The sequence below is a fragment of the Meles meles genome, chromosome 1 (genome assembly GCF_922984935.1).
Source record: "Meles meles chromosome 1, mMelMel3.1 paternal haplotype, whole genome shotgun sequence".
In the NCBI taxonomy this organism is placed as follows: domain Eukaryota; kingdom Metazoa; phylum Chordata; class Mammalia; order Carnivora; family Mustelidae; genus Meles; species Meles meles.
The window spans coordinates 209107237-209122337 of NC_060066.1; the positions used below are offsets into that span (position 1 = coordinate 209107237).

General features: G+C 49.7%; 1 protein-coding gene across 1 annotated transcript in view; it reads left to right on the forward strand.

Annotated features, from left to right (window-relative positions):
• Nucleotides 1-15101, forward strand: part of MTOR (mechanistic target of rapamycin kinase) — a 122295-nt gene that overhangs the window by 42805 nt on the left and 64389 nt on the right. Inside the window, exons 24-28 of the mRNA XM_046001148.1 lie at nt 840-932; nt 1609-1755; nt 5588-5730; nt 8104-8266; nt 8399-8544. Coding sequence (XP_045857104.1) covers nt 840-932; nt 1609-1755; nt 5588-5730; nt 8104-8266; nt 8399-8544 — 692 coding nt within the window. The remainder of the gene's footprint in view (nt 1-839; nt 933-1608; nt 1756-5587; nt 5731-8103; nt 8267-8398; nt 8545-15101) is intronic.

The following is a 15101-nucleotide window of genomic DNA, read 5'->3' on the forward strand; positions in this document are numbered from 1 at the left end:
TTGGAGTGAGCGGGGAGAGCTGCTGTTTGTTTAAGGTGGACGGTGAAGGCGTCTGATAAATGGATGTCGTCTGCCCAGGGACCCGAGTGCAGGTCTGAGCCCGGAGAGTCGGATGCCGGCAGAAGGAGTAGCAAAAGCAGAGTTGTGGAGGCAGCATGTTTGAAGGTCCAAGGAACAGCGTGTGGCTTCAGAGGAGGGAGCTGGGGCGGGGAGGGGGAGGGGGGCTTGGAGTTCAGATTGTAGAGATAAGGCAGGGCTGGGATGGGGCATAGAGACCAGGTGCTGTAGGCTAGTGGTTCTCAGATATCCCTGGACAGTCTACGTAGCCGGGAACCTGTTAGAAATGTAGATTCTCAGGCCTGCGCCCAGACCCGCACCAGAACCTGGCTATGGAGCCCAGCAAGCTCTGGTTTCATAAACCTTCCAGGTGATTCTGATGCCCACAAAAATTTGCACATCATTCCTGTGAGCCATTATGAGTACTTGGGCCGTTACCCTGGGCACGACTGGAAGCTTTGGAGGATCTGGACCGCAGGAAGACTGTGGTCTGACCCGGTGACTCACAGAGCTGTGTGGAAGACCGGACCAGGCCAAGGGTGGGAGCCGAGAGAGCACTGAGAGGCCGTCGCAGTCACCCAGATGGACGGGGGTGGGGACTAGGATTGTAGCTGGGGGAGTGCGTGTGAGAGAGAGAGAGACAGAGACAGACAGGTGACTCTTCTGAGTAACGGAGAGCCACCCCAAACCCAGCAGGACTAGCTAGAGCTCGCGGGGGTGATATTCCGTTGCCTCCCGCTCTGCAGAGTGACCTTTGTGATCTCTTCCCTCTCCTCCGACAGTACCAGATTTTCATTCCAATGGTGAACAAAGTCCTGGTGCGACACCGAATCAACCATCAGCGCTACGATGTCCTCATCTGCAGAATCGTGAAGGTGAACTGCGCTCCGTTTCTGTCCCAGAGCCCCCCGGTGAACGGCACTCGGTTTCTGTCCCAGAGTCCCGCGCTGTCTCTCCGCATGGGTCTGGGAGCACATCTGGCTTTTTAGCTCTAAACTAGCAATGCGCAGGCAGCTTCTGTAGAGACAGCAGGCTCTTCCCAGCTCTGTAGACACGTGGTCTCCGCGGCAGTGACAGGCCCCTACCACCCGCGTGCAGATGAGCGGAGCCTGGCCGCCTGTCTGTGCACTGCTGCTGAGGGACCCCATGGCATGCTTCTCGAATAGCTTGCACATGCTGCAAAATAGTCCCCTTGCTTTGATCCCCCGCCCTTGGCTCCCGGGCCATACAGAACCAGGCAGCGGGCTGTTCGCCCCCCTGGCGCATAGTACTTGGTCCCTGGAATCATGGCGCATAGCACTAGCTCCGCCAGCTGCGTGCTCATCCCGCCAAGTCTGTGCTGTCCCTGACCAAGAGCGACTGGCAGACATGGGTCTGCAGTGGGGAATGTAGCCCACCTGTGGTTCATTTGATCCGTGCATGTAACTTTTTCCTTCCTGCCGACGTCCTGACTCTTCCAGAAGGTGCGATCCTCCCAAGGCTTACGGGTGTTTTCTTACCTGGGAGGACCTAGCAGAGTTGCAGGATTTTTCCGTGGATCTCTGGTTGCAGGGATACACCCTGGCTGATGAAGAAGAGGACCCTTTGATTTATCAGCACCGCATGCTGAGGAGTGGCCAAGGGGATGCATTGGCTAGCGGGCCGGTCGAAACAGGACCCATGAAGAAACTGCACGTCAGCACCATCAACCTCCAAAAGGCAGGTCCTTGATTTCCCAAGGGGGTGGGGAGAGGGTGCTTGGAAAGGAGAGCACTGCTCCTCTCTCGTTCTGAACTCTTCTCTCTTGCGCCACCAGTTTAAAACAACCAAAGACCAGCCCAAGCATTTTTCCGAAACTCTACATGCCATGAACTTAGGTCATTTTGTCTTTTTCCAGGTGTCCAAATTTTATGTTTTTTTAAATTAAGGATAAATGTAGAACAAAGTTCTAAGCTTCCTTGGAGCTTTGATAGTAGAATCCTTTGTTGCAAATACCATTCTCATTTTTTTACGTGAATGGAACAAAACCAGTGAGGCCCTTCGTTAGCCCTGAGACCGGCCAGCTCTGTAGAGCAGTGCTTCTCAGACTCCTGAAACTCCCAGGGCTTACTGACTGTGGGGCGCTGAGGAAAATGCATGTTCTGAATGGGGCAGTCCGAGGTCAGGCCTCCATTCTGCGTTTTTACCAAAGTCCTAGGTCATGCCGGTGCTACCAGGCCCGGGACCATACTTTGAAGAGGAAGCTTTTAGATCTTTGCAGATAAATACTGAGTTCTTTCTGCTGACAAAAGCCTGGACTGAAGCTGGCTTCTCACCACGTACGCCACCAGCCATCCATTTAAGAACAGGCCGTTTCAAAGCATCGCTGGTAGATCTGAGCAGGGTCATTGTAGTTATGTCACTGAGTTAAATAATTTCCCTCGTTTCGCATCAGCATCAGTGCTTCTGGTGACTGAGAGCAGCGCCCTGTCTGGAGTCCCACGTGGTGGCATTCTTCCTTTCTTAGCGGTTGGCCCACAGCAGCTGCACTTGAACGATGGCAGTGGACCGAGGTAGAGAACTGGGCAGGACTGGGTCCCCTGCTAACTTGTTCTCTTCTTTTGGCCAAGTCTGTAAAGATTTGAACACACACCTGTGTGTGTGTGTGTGTGTGTGTGTGTGTGTGTGTTCACACACAGCTGGGGGAACGCTGGGGCTTACCACTGACTGCCGAGCCAGCCTTCACCCGGACACGCAGCTGTAAGGTGGCCGCTGCCGGGAAGGGTTGGGCGATGTACGAGGGAAGTGGTGAAAGACCCCTGGGGCAGGGGCGATGCTTTCCCTCCGTGGAGCATGTCATTGCTAGTCCAAGGCTACCGGAAAAGGAGGGGGCCCGTAGGCACCCGACATCCCCGGGCGGTCGTTGAGGCGATCCTGCTGACACCTCACCCCTCAGGGCGGGGCCAGGTGGAGAAGCCAGATGCACATTTCCACCCAGATGTTTTCTGCCTGCCTGGGTTCAGAATGTCCTTCCAGCCAGGCAGCTGTCCACCCTCTTAGAGCTGTGTCCTGACTGTTTTAGGAAACTCCCCGGTAGTCGAGGCCGCTTCCAGGAAGGTTGGCTTTCTACGCAGGGCTTGCAAAAAGAAGCAGGACCTTTGCCAAACAGAAAAAAGAGTTTCTAGTGTGTCTCACCTGAGAGAACAGATCCAGTCCAGGAACCCTAAGCAGACTCTCCCGCGCTGACCCTCAGCCCTGTTTGTGCCCCCACACACTCGTGCGTGGGCAGCCCGGGGTCGGTGCAGCGACCAGTGTGACCCGCTTTCCGAGTAACAGTGCGCCGCCTCCAGAGCGCGTGCCAGGATTTTCGGCAGCCTTCCCGCTGAGGAGAAGCTATTTGGACTTACGTGCTAAATGAATAGGCTGGCGGATGGTCGGTCAGTGTAACCGGCCTCGCCAGAGGGGACAGAAGGCAACTGGCCAACATTGACACAGTTAACTACGGAACCCCGAGAAGCCAGAATGGATTAGGTTTTAAATGAAAGAAGAGCAGGGAGGGGCCCGCATGGGGGCCTTATCCTGTTTGATAGATCGTGCAGTTGTCCGTGAAGCTAAAGTTTCCAGAGACTTCTTTGTGACCATTGCTCAAACAGTGACAGGGACAGCACTGACCACTGCCAACATCTGTGCAGGGCTTTCCGCGTGTCGGGCGCTGGTATGAGCTCGTTACGTGTATTGATTCGCTTACCTTCACCCTGCGAGTTAGTGGCTATCGTTCCCGCCGGCTTCTTGCAGGGATGTGGATGCTGAGGCCCTGAAAGGTTGAGTGATTTGCCCAAAGTCACCCAGTAAATGGGGGAGCCAGGGTTTGACCAAGGGAGCATGATTTCAGAGCCCAGTCTCTTAACCACCGCCCAGCGCGACTTTCGCCCCACCCAGGCTCGGCCTCATATCACTAGAGGGAAAAGACATTCGTGGTCCCCCCTTGTTCATGTTCAACTTTTGAAACGCCGTGCGCTACGGAGCAGCTATCCGGAGGCCCTTTGTGTAGGAAGGAAGCCAGAGGCCTCTCCAGAAAACAGGATTTGCTATTCCCATTTTGTTCAACAGAACGAAATTTAAAAGTCAAGTAACTAGTGTCGCCCGTCCTCCTGGCTCAGGGTGCTCATTATATCGTCAGAATCATGCACGTAATTTTTTCAGTTTGTCCCTTAACGTCTCTGTCTCAGTTTCTGACATAAAACTAATTTAATATGGTATAGCTCATTTGTAACTCATCAGAAGCCACAGCCCGTCTCCAGTTTATCCCAGAGAGGTGATGGCTTGAGTCGTTGATGGGCAGGTGGTGTAGTTCACGGGCATCTCTTCCACTCCCTGGACCACTTCCCTGAAGAACCTGTGCTCTGACTTACTCAGTTTGCCTAGCTTAGGGAGGACATGTGTCAATTCTGCTGGAAAAATCTTTGAAGAGTATATTTTAAAAGTTCGGGCTAGGCCATCTCAAAGAGATGTCGTTTTGATAATAAGAGCAACCATTTTTGCTCATCTGTTCCAGCTGGGCTCTTTAGACATTTTATCCCTTGATGCGGAAGACTGAGGCTCCGATGCAGCATACAAGCGATTTTTCCAGAATGTCCCGGCTGCCGGGTGGCAGAGCCAGGATGCCAGCTGGTGTTCCTGACTTCACAAGAATAGGCACTCCCAGGAACACTAACTTTGTGCCAAGCACGGGTATAAATCCGTGACACATACTAATTAATCCTGGAAACACCCTAGGAAGTGAACTGTTATCCTCATTTTACAAGTGAGGAAACAGGCCCAAGAGAAGAGACGTAACTCGCCCAAGGTCAGCCAGCCAGTGAGTTAGATAACAGCCTTTTGAACTCAGGCCGCCGAACTCCACAGAGTGCAGCCGGGGCCATGACCCAGTGCTGTCCGTCTCCAGAGCCAGGGTCTTCCCATCTACCTCCCTCAGCTTCCCCTGGCCGGAACTCTTGATGCCTGGAACGCTCAGTTTTGAGGAATGTTAAATAAATAAATCAGAAAGTAAAAATTAAATCTGTTCAACTCCGTTTGTCTCATTCCACCCCGGTGCTGTGTGCGCTGGGCTCTGGCTCGTGCCTGAGTGTAATGTGATTCACGCTGTTGGGAACCTGACGATTTTGCCTCTCCCTGTGTGACCCTTTGTTCTCGAATGAGCCAGTGTCCTAATGCAGAGCACCCGGGGCCCGTCGCATGCTGCAGGGGCCATTAGGCTTTGTTGAATGGGCCCTGCGTGTGACGGGCCCATCCATTGTGGGTCTGTAGAGCTTTCTGCTTTGCTGATAGAGTCCAGCCCAAATGACTTGTAAAATAGTATTTGTCAGTATCATGCTCTATGCCAGAGGTTGCTGCTTTTGTTTTGTGGCTTCTGATTAAATATTATTCCCTTGTATTTGTGCTCTGGGGGACTTTTGTCACGAGAGGTATGGTTTTATAAAATCAAAGACAGAATCATCTTTGAATAGACGAGGGCTCTTCACAGTTGGCCCTGGAAGCTGATGGTTTTCCATTCTTGCCTGGGGGATCACAGGCCTGGGGAGCTGCCAGGAGGGTCTCCAAAGATGACTGGCTGGAGTGGCTGAGGCGGCTGAGTCTGGAGCTCCTGAAGGACTCTTCGTCTCCTTCCCTTCGTTCGTGCTGGGCCCTGGCTCAGGCCTACAACCCGATGGCCAGGTATGTCCGCTGCGTTGGGATGGGATCAAGAGGATCGGTACAGAAAAGACTGTTGTAAGAATTCTTATCGGCGATGATTGTGAAAAGGGCTGGTGTTTTTAGTTTTGCCAATTTGTGGAGGAAAAAAAAAGGGCAGATTGAAAAAACTTATATTCTAAGAAAAGCATCCGTCTTAACCTTGCTAGCAGACCTTTCCTTAGTAAATTTGGGTCCAAAATTTTAATTATAAAGTCATTTATAGCTCTGAAAAGAACTACGTAATGGTTTAGTATAACTGCTTTCCAGTAATAATGAACTCTTTTTACTGCTGTATTTACAAACACCCCCAAACTTACTGGTCTTAAACAACAACGGTCATTTGTTTTGCTCAGAGATCTGCAGTTTGGACGTGACCTGTGGGGACAGCTTGTCTCTGCATCGGTGTCAGAGGGGGTGTTTGTCCAGGGGCTGGAGGACCCACTTCCAGCATATGGCTCGTTCTCGTGTCTGGCAGGTTGGGGCTTTCACATGGGAACTGCCGTGGCGAGGGGCCTTGGTTCCTTTCCCTGTGGGTCCTTCTGTGGGGTGCTTGGGCTTCCTCGCAGAATACTGGCAGGTTTGCAAGAGTGAACGTCCCCAAGGGAACGAGGCAGAAGTATATGGAATTTATAGGACCTGGCCTTGGAAGTCACACAGTTTGACTTCTGCCACGCTCTGTTGTTCAAGGCAGTCACAGAAGCCCACTCAGATTCGAGGGAAGGAGATACGGATGCCATCTCCTGACAGGAAGATCGTAGAAGAGCATGTACACCAGCAGATGCTGTTGTAGCCATCTTCGGGAAACAGAATTGGCCGTAAAATAATTCTGTTTTAAATAATAAATCTTAAGCCATTAAAGATTTGGTTTATAATCTTTGCATATAGAAGGTTTACAGTAAAACGTAAATAAACAAAATGGGATACAAAACTATGGAAATGTGTGATTTCAACTATTTAAAACCACATGTACATGGAAAAAGACTAGAAAGTAATAGAGCAGTGATTAAGTTGGAAGGTCTAAGGAGTTATTTTCTCTGTATTCCTTTTCCTGTTTTCCAAGTTTGTCTACAATGGATGATTATTATTTATAATGAGGCATAAAGTGGTATTTTTCATGCACAAAAATAGTTCCTAGGATCTCCCCTAACTCCACGGTGTGCGGATTTTGTATGCTCAGCTGACGTCATGTACCTCTCTTCTGTTCCAAGTCACTTCTGAGCACAGTGTCATTCTGAAGAGGCTTGGGATAGACATACACCCACGTGTTTATCCCCATAGTGCCAAGTGTGCTCGTTTGGGATCCAGTGTGGCCTTGGATGTAGGGCAGAAAGTGTATTTTTCAATTTACACGGGACTTCTTTTGGGCTTCGTGTTATCCTTTAGATTTCAAATTTTGTTTTTTCCAGCAGATTCCAAAATTACATACATTGGTCTGACTTAATCTTTACATCGTGTAATAAAAAGTGTGTGTAGAGACATCAAATGCTCAGTCCATACGTTATAAGCGTGTCTTACAGTTTCCAACTCGCTTCCCCCAGCATTCATCCAGAAAAGAGGGGATGAGATTAAAGTTCAGATATCAGGCAAATATGCCAGTCCCTGTGGTGCTTTCCCGACTTAAGATAGTTGTGGTAATCTTAGAAACGGCACCTCTGGTTCCAGGTCCAGCAGTTGTATTGGCTTGGAGGGCCTTTGGAGAATTTAGGGATTGGGATGCTATCTGCTAACGCTTCTAGTTTCCTAAGTTGTAGTGTCTTGTTTAAGGCCATTCAACTACGGGTTCTGGTCGCATTTTGAAAAGCAGTCACGGCTGCTTCCTTTGCTTCTTCCAGTCTCACCTGAGAAGCATCCAAGGATCCTCTGAAGAGTATTCTGTTCTACAGCCGTTAATGCCAGCTTCTATGTTATAAGTCCCCTTTCTGTTCTCCCCTCCTGTGAAGAAAGAAGATGGGCAAACTGCCAAGAGATATGGCTGTGGAGACAGGTTGTTTAGCTCTGTCCTGCTTGCTCCCCCCGCGCCCTCACACGGCTTCCCGTGTAGCCCAGTGTCTGAGCTTGAGCCGTAAAATCAGTAGTCGTTAGCTACGCGTGGTTGCATCGAGGTAACCACAATGAAATAAAACTTAAAATTCCATTCCTCGGTCACACTCAGCACAGTTCAGGTACTCAGTGGCCAATAGCTACCCTATTGGGCAGGAAAGATAGACCGTTTCCAGCAAGTCCTGTTGGACAGCATTGGCCTATACGAGCAAAGTCAGTGATGCCGGGATTAAGATTGGTAAGTGACTTTGTGGCGCCAGGCAGAGGCTCGGGAGGCATTTCCAACATCTTTTTTCCACTCCTCTCTGCCTCCAGGGATCTTTTTAATGCTGCATTTGTGTCCTGCTGGTCTGAGCTGAATGAAGACCAGCAGGATGAACTCATCAGAAGCATCGAGTTGGCCCTCACCTCACAGGACATCGCCGAAGTCACGCAGACCCTCTTAAACTTGGCTGAATTCATGGAACACAGTGACAAGGTGAGGCTTTGCCCCTTTTTCCAGATGGAGCCTGACAGGAAGCAGGTGGGAGGGGAGAAGCCCACCTGGCAGCCTACTCCCATTCACACCCAGCCTCTGTTTTCTTACGCTTTGGTTTCTGCTCTGCCCTAGGGCCCCCTGCCCTTGAGAGACGACAATGGCATTGTCTTGCTGGGGGAGAGAGCTGCCAAGTGCCGAGCCTACGCCAAAGCACTGCACTACAAGGAACTGGAGTTCCAGAAAGGGCCCACCCCCGCCATCCTCGAGTCTCTCATCAGGTAGGCTCTAACCCCTTTCTAACTGCCGCCTTCCTCTGAAATGACCTCTCTCCCCCCACGGCCTGCCGCCAGATCAGGGGAGTCACGTGGAAGCTCCTGCTCTGCGAAGTCTGTGGTCGGATCCGGGCCAGCACGTTTAAATGAGATGCGGTTGCAGGGGGCTCTCCCCACTCTTGGAGCCGTGACTGGTATTTCCGTTGGCCCTCAGCACACGGGGTCTTGTTGTTTTCCAACCAGTGCTGGCTTGTCCCGGTGACACCAGTCCCGAAGCTGTTCTGAGGCGACAGCAGCCTAGGAGTGGTAGAGGTTAATGGGTCTGATCACGCACTCGGTTCGGAGCAGGAAATACTGGTTGCGGTGCGTCGGGAGCCTCCAGGGTTTTATCGCCTGCGTCAACCTCCCCTGGTGTTCTGCCAGTCTAACAGGAGAGCGACCTCTGAGATTCAGTGATCTTTTCCCTGGCTTTGGCGACGGTCTCTCCTCTCCGAAGATGGTTTTACGTCTTCTGGGTATGGAAAAAATAGGTTGTTTAATCAGTTTTCTGCTGTTATGAAATTAGAAGCAGCCTCAAATGTTAGCTCCAGCTCCCAGAGAACTGTTTGCTTCCCCTAATGATTATCAGAGAATATTAACTCTGGGATCTAATTATCTTCGTGTAAATGCTAACATGCTTGATTATTTCACTACAGATAGTTGAGGGGAAAATCACCCAGCTAATAAGTACCCCTTTGAGGCTGAAACAGTCTGCTGCGTGTGGTGCTTCTTCCGTTGGAGAGAATCATCAAGTAGCCAGCTTCTGTGGAGCTCTGCTTTTGAGTAAATGCTAAAAGTATTCCTTTAAACGCTTTAAAAAGTGACCAAAAAGATAGAAATAGAATCAGGGTCTTATCCAAATAAAGTGAGCTTGGAGAGGCTGTTGATTTCTAAAATGCCACATATAAACAAGTTATTAGACATGCTGTCCCTGTAGAGCAGGCTTCCATTCCTAATGAGGTACAGCAGATAGGAAAACCTGCATTTCTTCCTCCCATCCCTAGTGTAGGTGACACCATCTTCCTTGATAATTGATGGAAAATCTGGCAGAGGAATATAAAAACGTCAGTGTCCAGTAACTAGTTTTGCATGTTAATTTCCTTGCCGGCCTTTTTCAGTTTGACACCTCTCTGAAAGCCCCCTCATCCCACCCCAGGGCTTTTACCATATTTGAGACAATCACAGGAGAATTAATGTGTATACAGGTTTGCAATAGGAAGATAGAGTCAGAGCCCCGGAAAAGTGTTCAAGGCCGTTAACCGTGTGAGCCAATATAACTGAAAATATATACTCAGAATTCCCTACAGATTGATCTTGACTTTCAGCACAAACCAGTGGAAGCCTGTGCTCCCAGGCCACGCCGGGGTTCTGAGCCACGTGGTTTTGTCCCAGCCTGATGGAGCTCGGCTTGCAGTTCTGCCCTCTTCACTCGTCTTCCCAGCTTCCCATCTTCCTCCATTTGCAGCTTTTCCCACTTGCTTTTGTGAAACTGCTTTTCCTAATAAGCGCCATGACAATGCCCTGCCGTCATTGTCACTGCAGATAGTTTTAAGAAACAGCCTTAGACAAGGCTGCTTTTAGAGAATGTGTCCTCAGCACTACCCCGGTCCTCTGCGTGGGCCTCGTGGAAACTCCTCTCCAGGGGTAACCACAGTGGGGTGGGGTGGTCATATGTCCCCGAGTTTTCACTTGGGTTCCATGTTGGAGGCATTGCTCTTCGGTGATAAATTAAGCTCCCATCCTCACAGTGGCCAGAAGCTCACAGCTCAGTCCTGGCCCACCTCTAACAGACTACAGACCTCTGGCCTCTTTTGTCTACTGCCCTTCCCCTTTCAGCTCTATTTTATCTTCCCTACTCCTGCTTTCCCTTCACCGTCCACTTTTTTTAAAGTTTATTCTAGTACATACATTTGAGTCAACTGTCTCAAATTCTCTTTGAAATAATCGGGTTCACAAAAACATCTTTACAAAGCTATTTCCTACTTTTGGTTTTTGTCTTAAAAAGCTGTGCCATGCTGACAGTTCTGTTCTCTTGCTACTGGATCAATTGTCTAACTCCCTACCTATTGATTTTTTGCCTGTCTGCTCTAGGACAAATTAAACCCCACATGTAATCCCCAAACCAGACTACCACTGAGACAGTATAAACTATTCGCATCTCCTCAGAGCTTCTATATGTCAGTAAGTGTAATCGCTTCTTAAGGGAACAGAAGACTACATGGGTATTGGATTCTCTGTAAATACGCGCATGCAAACACACACATCTGGCTTTTACTTGGTCGGCCTGTAGCATTGGGATAAGGACAGGAGGCCTGCTTACTTAGACCATTCAGGCCACTGTAACAAATCACCATGACCTGGGGGGGGGGGGGGGGCTTATATAACAAACACTTCTCACAGTTCCGGGAAGCTGGGAAGTCCAAGGTCAGGGTGCCGGCAAGGTTGAGTTGTGGTGAGCACCCTCTTCCAGCTTGCCCGATAGATGACTGCTATCTGTGTATTCAGGTGACGGAAAGCAGAGAACAAGCTCTTTGGGCTCTCTTTAATGAGGGCTCTGGTCCCATTCATGAGGGCTCTATCCTCATGGCTAATCACTTCCCAAAGACCCCCCCACTTCCAAATACCATCACGTGGGGTTTAGGTTTCAACATAGGAGTTCTGGGGATATAAACATCCGGTCCACTGATTCCTCCCTGGCCCCCCAAGATGCATGTCCTTCTCAAATGCAAAATACATTCATACCATCACAACCACCCTGAAGTCTTAACCCATCAGAGATCAGCTCATGTAAATAAGTCTCATGTAAATATCATCTAAATCAGGGATACGGATGAGGCCCTAGGTACAGTTCCTCCTGAGGCAGAATTTGTCTCCAGCTGCAAACCTGTGAAAACAAGTTACGTGCTTCCAGAGTACACAGCTGGCATGGTAACGGGAGAGACATGCCCATTCCGAAAGAAATGGGGAAGAAGGAAAGGATGACAGATCCCAAGCAAGTCCAAAACCAAGCCAGGCAAACTTCGTGAGATCTCCAGGCTTGGGAGTAATCCGTTTCGGCTGGACAGTCTGCCTTCCGGGCCCAGTGGGGTAGAGTCCACCAGGCCTGTTAAAAGCAAGGCAATGGTCCTCTTTTTTTAAAACAAGCAGGCAGCCCTGATGATCTCTGGACCACTTCGGGATCATTCTTTTCTCGTCTTGAAGAACAGTGCATGTTCACAGCCAAATAGCTCCGTAGTTCTGTCCTGTAAAATCCAAGAAGTTTGATAGCCTGCCTTCATTCCTTCCTGTCTCTGTCCCCTTCTGTTTTGTTTCATGGTTTCCCTGCTGGAATAGCTGATGCGGTCCATGGTTCACACCGCACTGACCGCCTTTAGCAGAGCCTCGCGTGGCTGTACCCTCCCTGTTCTCTTCCAAATACACGTGCTCATTTCTTACAGTACAGGCTGGCTGAAAACTTCCCAGCTCTTCACGTTCTGGCTCCTTTTTGCTTAATCTACATTCATGTCGTTTCCCTCCTCTCTCGCTTTACTCTAAGCAGTCTGGAGGAACCAAGCCGCCCTCAGCACCTTGCTGAGCAGTCTCCTCAGCGAACACCCAGTGTCACCGCAGGCTCTGCCCTCCTCAGAGCACTGGGACACGAGCACGGTCAGATCGTCTGCCACTTCATAACAGGAGGCTCCATGTTTCTATTACCCGCTCACCGTTCCTCATTTCTGTCTGAGAACTCATCAGAGTGGCCTTTACCAATACTTACGTGTGCTCCTACTGCCCTTCTGTCCACAGTTGCGTGGGTGCTCTCTCAGGAGACAGGTGCTCTCTCTGGCTCTCCTTGTCTTTCCGGGCTCTCCCCGCCTCCGCCTGTCACCCTGTGCCAGAGCCACTCCACGTCGTTAGGCGTGTCTGGTGCAGCAGCGCCCCGCCTCTCAGCACCAGTTCCCTGCCTCGGTCTGCTGGGGCCGCTCTGACAACAGGCCGCAGGCCGGGGGCTTCAGCGATCGTTTCTCGCAGTGCTGGGGGCTGGACGGTCCACGGTCAGGGCCAGCACGGTTGGGTGCTGATGAGCACCCTCCTCCAGGTTGCCACACTGCCACCCTCTCCCTGTGTCCTCACGTGATGGAAAGCAGAGCACAGCTCTCTGTCGGGGGGGGGCGCGCGGGGGGGTCTTTCATCAGGGCCGCAGTTCCATCCGTGAGCCACTCCCCCTCATGACCCAGTCACCTCCTACAGGCCCCGCTTCCAAATACTGTCACATAGTGGATTGGCCTCAACAGACGAATTTGAGGGGGACATACGCATTCGGTCCATTGTACTTGCTTTCCTTTCTTTCTCGCCATAAGAAGAAGAAAGCGTCTCATCAAAGCTGGGTGCTTTCACTGCCTAGCCCCTGATGAGTAATCCCATTTTTTTTTTAAAGATTTTATTTATTTATTTGACAGAGAGACAGATCACAAGTAGACAGAGAGGCAGGCAGACAGAGAAAGGGAGAAGCAGCCTCCCCGTGGAGCAGAGAGCCCAATGCGGGGCTCGATCCCAGGACCCTGAGATCATGACCCGAGCCGAAGGCAGAGGCTTAACCCACTGAGCCACCCAGGGGCCCCAGTAATCCCATTTTTTTAAAAAGTTCTGATTGAGATCAGCAGAATGAAAATGAAGAATGGGGGCCAGTGCCTTCAAGGTAGACATTCCACTCTCATACCACCTTCTCTCTTACATCGTAGAGGATGAAACAAAACATTCTTCCAGGGGTGACACGGAGCCCTCCTTTGGTTCCTGGCGGTTCTGTCTTCCTTAAGGTCAGAGACTGTGCCAACCTTGTCTCTGAACCCTCGGTGCCGACCTCAGCTGCTCCAGAAGGGTACTAGAGAAGCAGTGGCCCCGTTCAGAATGCGCGCGCTGTAGGTTACGTGGCTGGCACGTCCTGTTCTCTAACAGCTACTCTCCCCTTCCCCTCGGCCGCGCTCTCTACAGGTTTTCCCAGAAGGGTGAAGGGAGCCACAGATGCCGACTTCGAGCCTAAGTTTTTTGCAGGGTGGTTGTTTGTTTTATGCCAACATTTCTTCCTCCAACATTAACCTCGTCATGGAAAGTTCATCCTCTGTTTACTCAGTTGTGTGTATGTAAAAATATGAGTAAATTTCCGCAGCTATAGGTTTTGCTAAGTAAAGTTTAGATGCCCCCACTTTTATTGAGGAATAATTAACACATATAATTGTATATATTTAGAATGTACAACTTGCTGCCTCGATAGACATTATGGAATGACTGCCAAGCTCAAGATCATTAACACGTCCATCACCTCACATTGTTAACCCTTGTGTGTGTGCGAAGAGAACGCTTAAGACCTACTCTCAGCAGCTTTCAAATACACGACACTGTCCTCTGGTCACTGTGCTGTATATTTGGATTCTCAGAACCTACTCCTCTTCCAGCTGGACGTTTGTGCCCTTCAACCCCTGTCTCTGCGTTTCCCTATCTCTCCGCATCCCCTGGCAACCATGGTTCTGTTCTGTTTCTATGAAATCAGATGGTAGTTTGTTTGTTTTTTTTAATGATTTCTCATGTAAGTGATATCATATAATATTTTTCTTATTCTATCTTATTTTACTTAGTGTAATGCCCTCAGATTTGTCCATGTCATCAAAAACGGCAGCATTTCCTTCTTTTTTTATGACTAAATAATGTCCATTTTTGTATGAGTGACATTTTCTTTATCCACGCATCTGTCAGTGGACACGTGGGTTGTTCCCATGCCTTGGCTATCGTGAATAATGATGCAGTGAACATGGGAGTGCAGATAGCTCTTTGAGATACTGATATCTTTTCCTTTGGGTATATACCCACAAGTGGAATTGCTGGATCATATGGGTTTTACTTCTAATTTCTTGAAGAACCACCAGACTTTTCCATGGTGGCGGTTCCATCTGCATTTTCGCCAACAATGACAAGGTTCTCTGTTCTCCACGTCCTCACCAACACCTGCTGTCTCTTGCCTTTTTGATAACAGCCATTGTACAGAGTGTGAGAAGATAGTCTCATTGGGTGGTTTTGATTTGCACATCCCTGAAGATGAGTGATGCTGATGACGTTTTCATGTATCTAGTGGCCATTCCAAGAATGTCTTTTTTGGGGAAATGTCTATTCAGGTCCTTTGCCTATTTTTTAATAGGACTATTTACTTTTTTGCTATCGAGTTGTATAAATCCTTTCTATATTTTGAATGTTAACTCCTTACGAGGGGTCATAGATAGCAAATCTTTTCTCCCATTCTGTAGGTCACCTTTTCCGGATACTCTTTGCTGTGCAGAAACTTTCTTTTTTTTTTAAAGATTTTATTTATTTATTTGCCAGACAGAGATCACAGGTAGGCAGAGAGGCAGGCAGAGAGAGAGGAAGGGAAGCAGGCTCTCCACTGAGCAGAGAGCCCGATGCAGGGCTCGATCCCAGGACCCTGAGATCATGACCTGAGCCGAAGGCAGAGGCTTAACCCACTGAGTCACCCAGACGCCCCCTGTGCAGAAACTTTC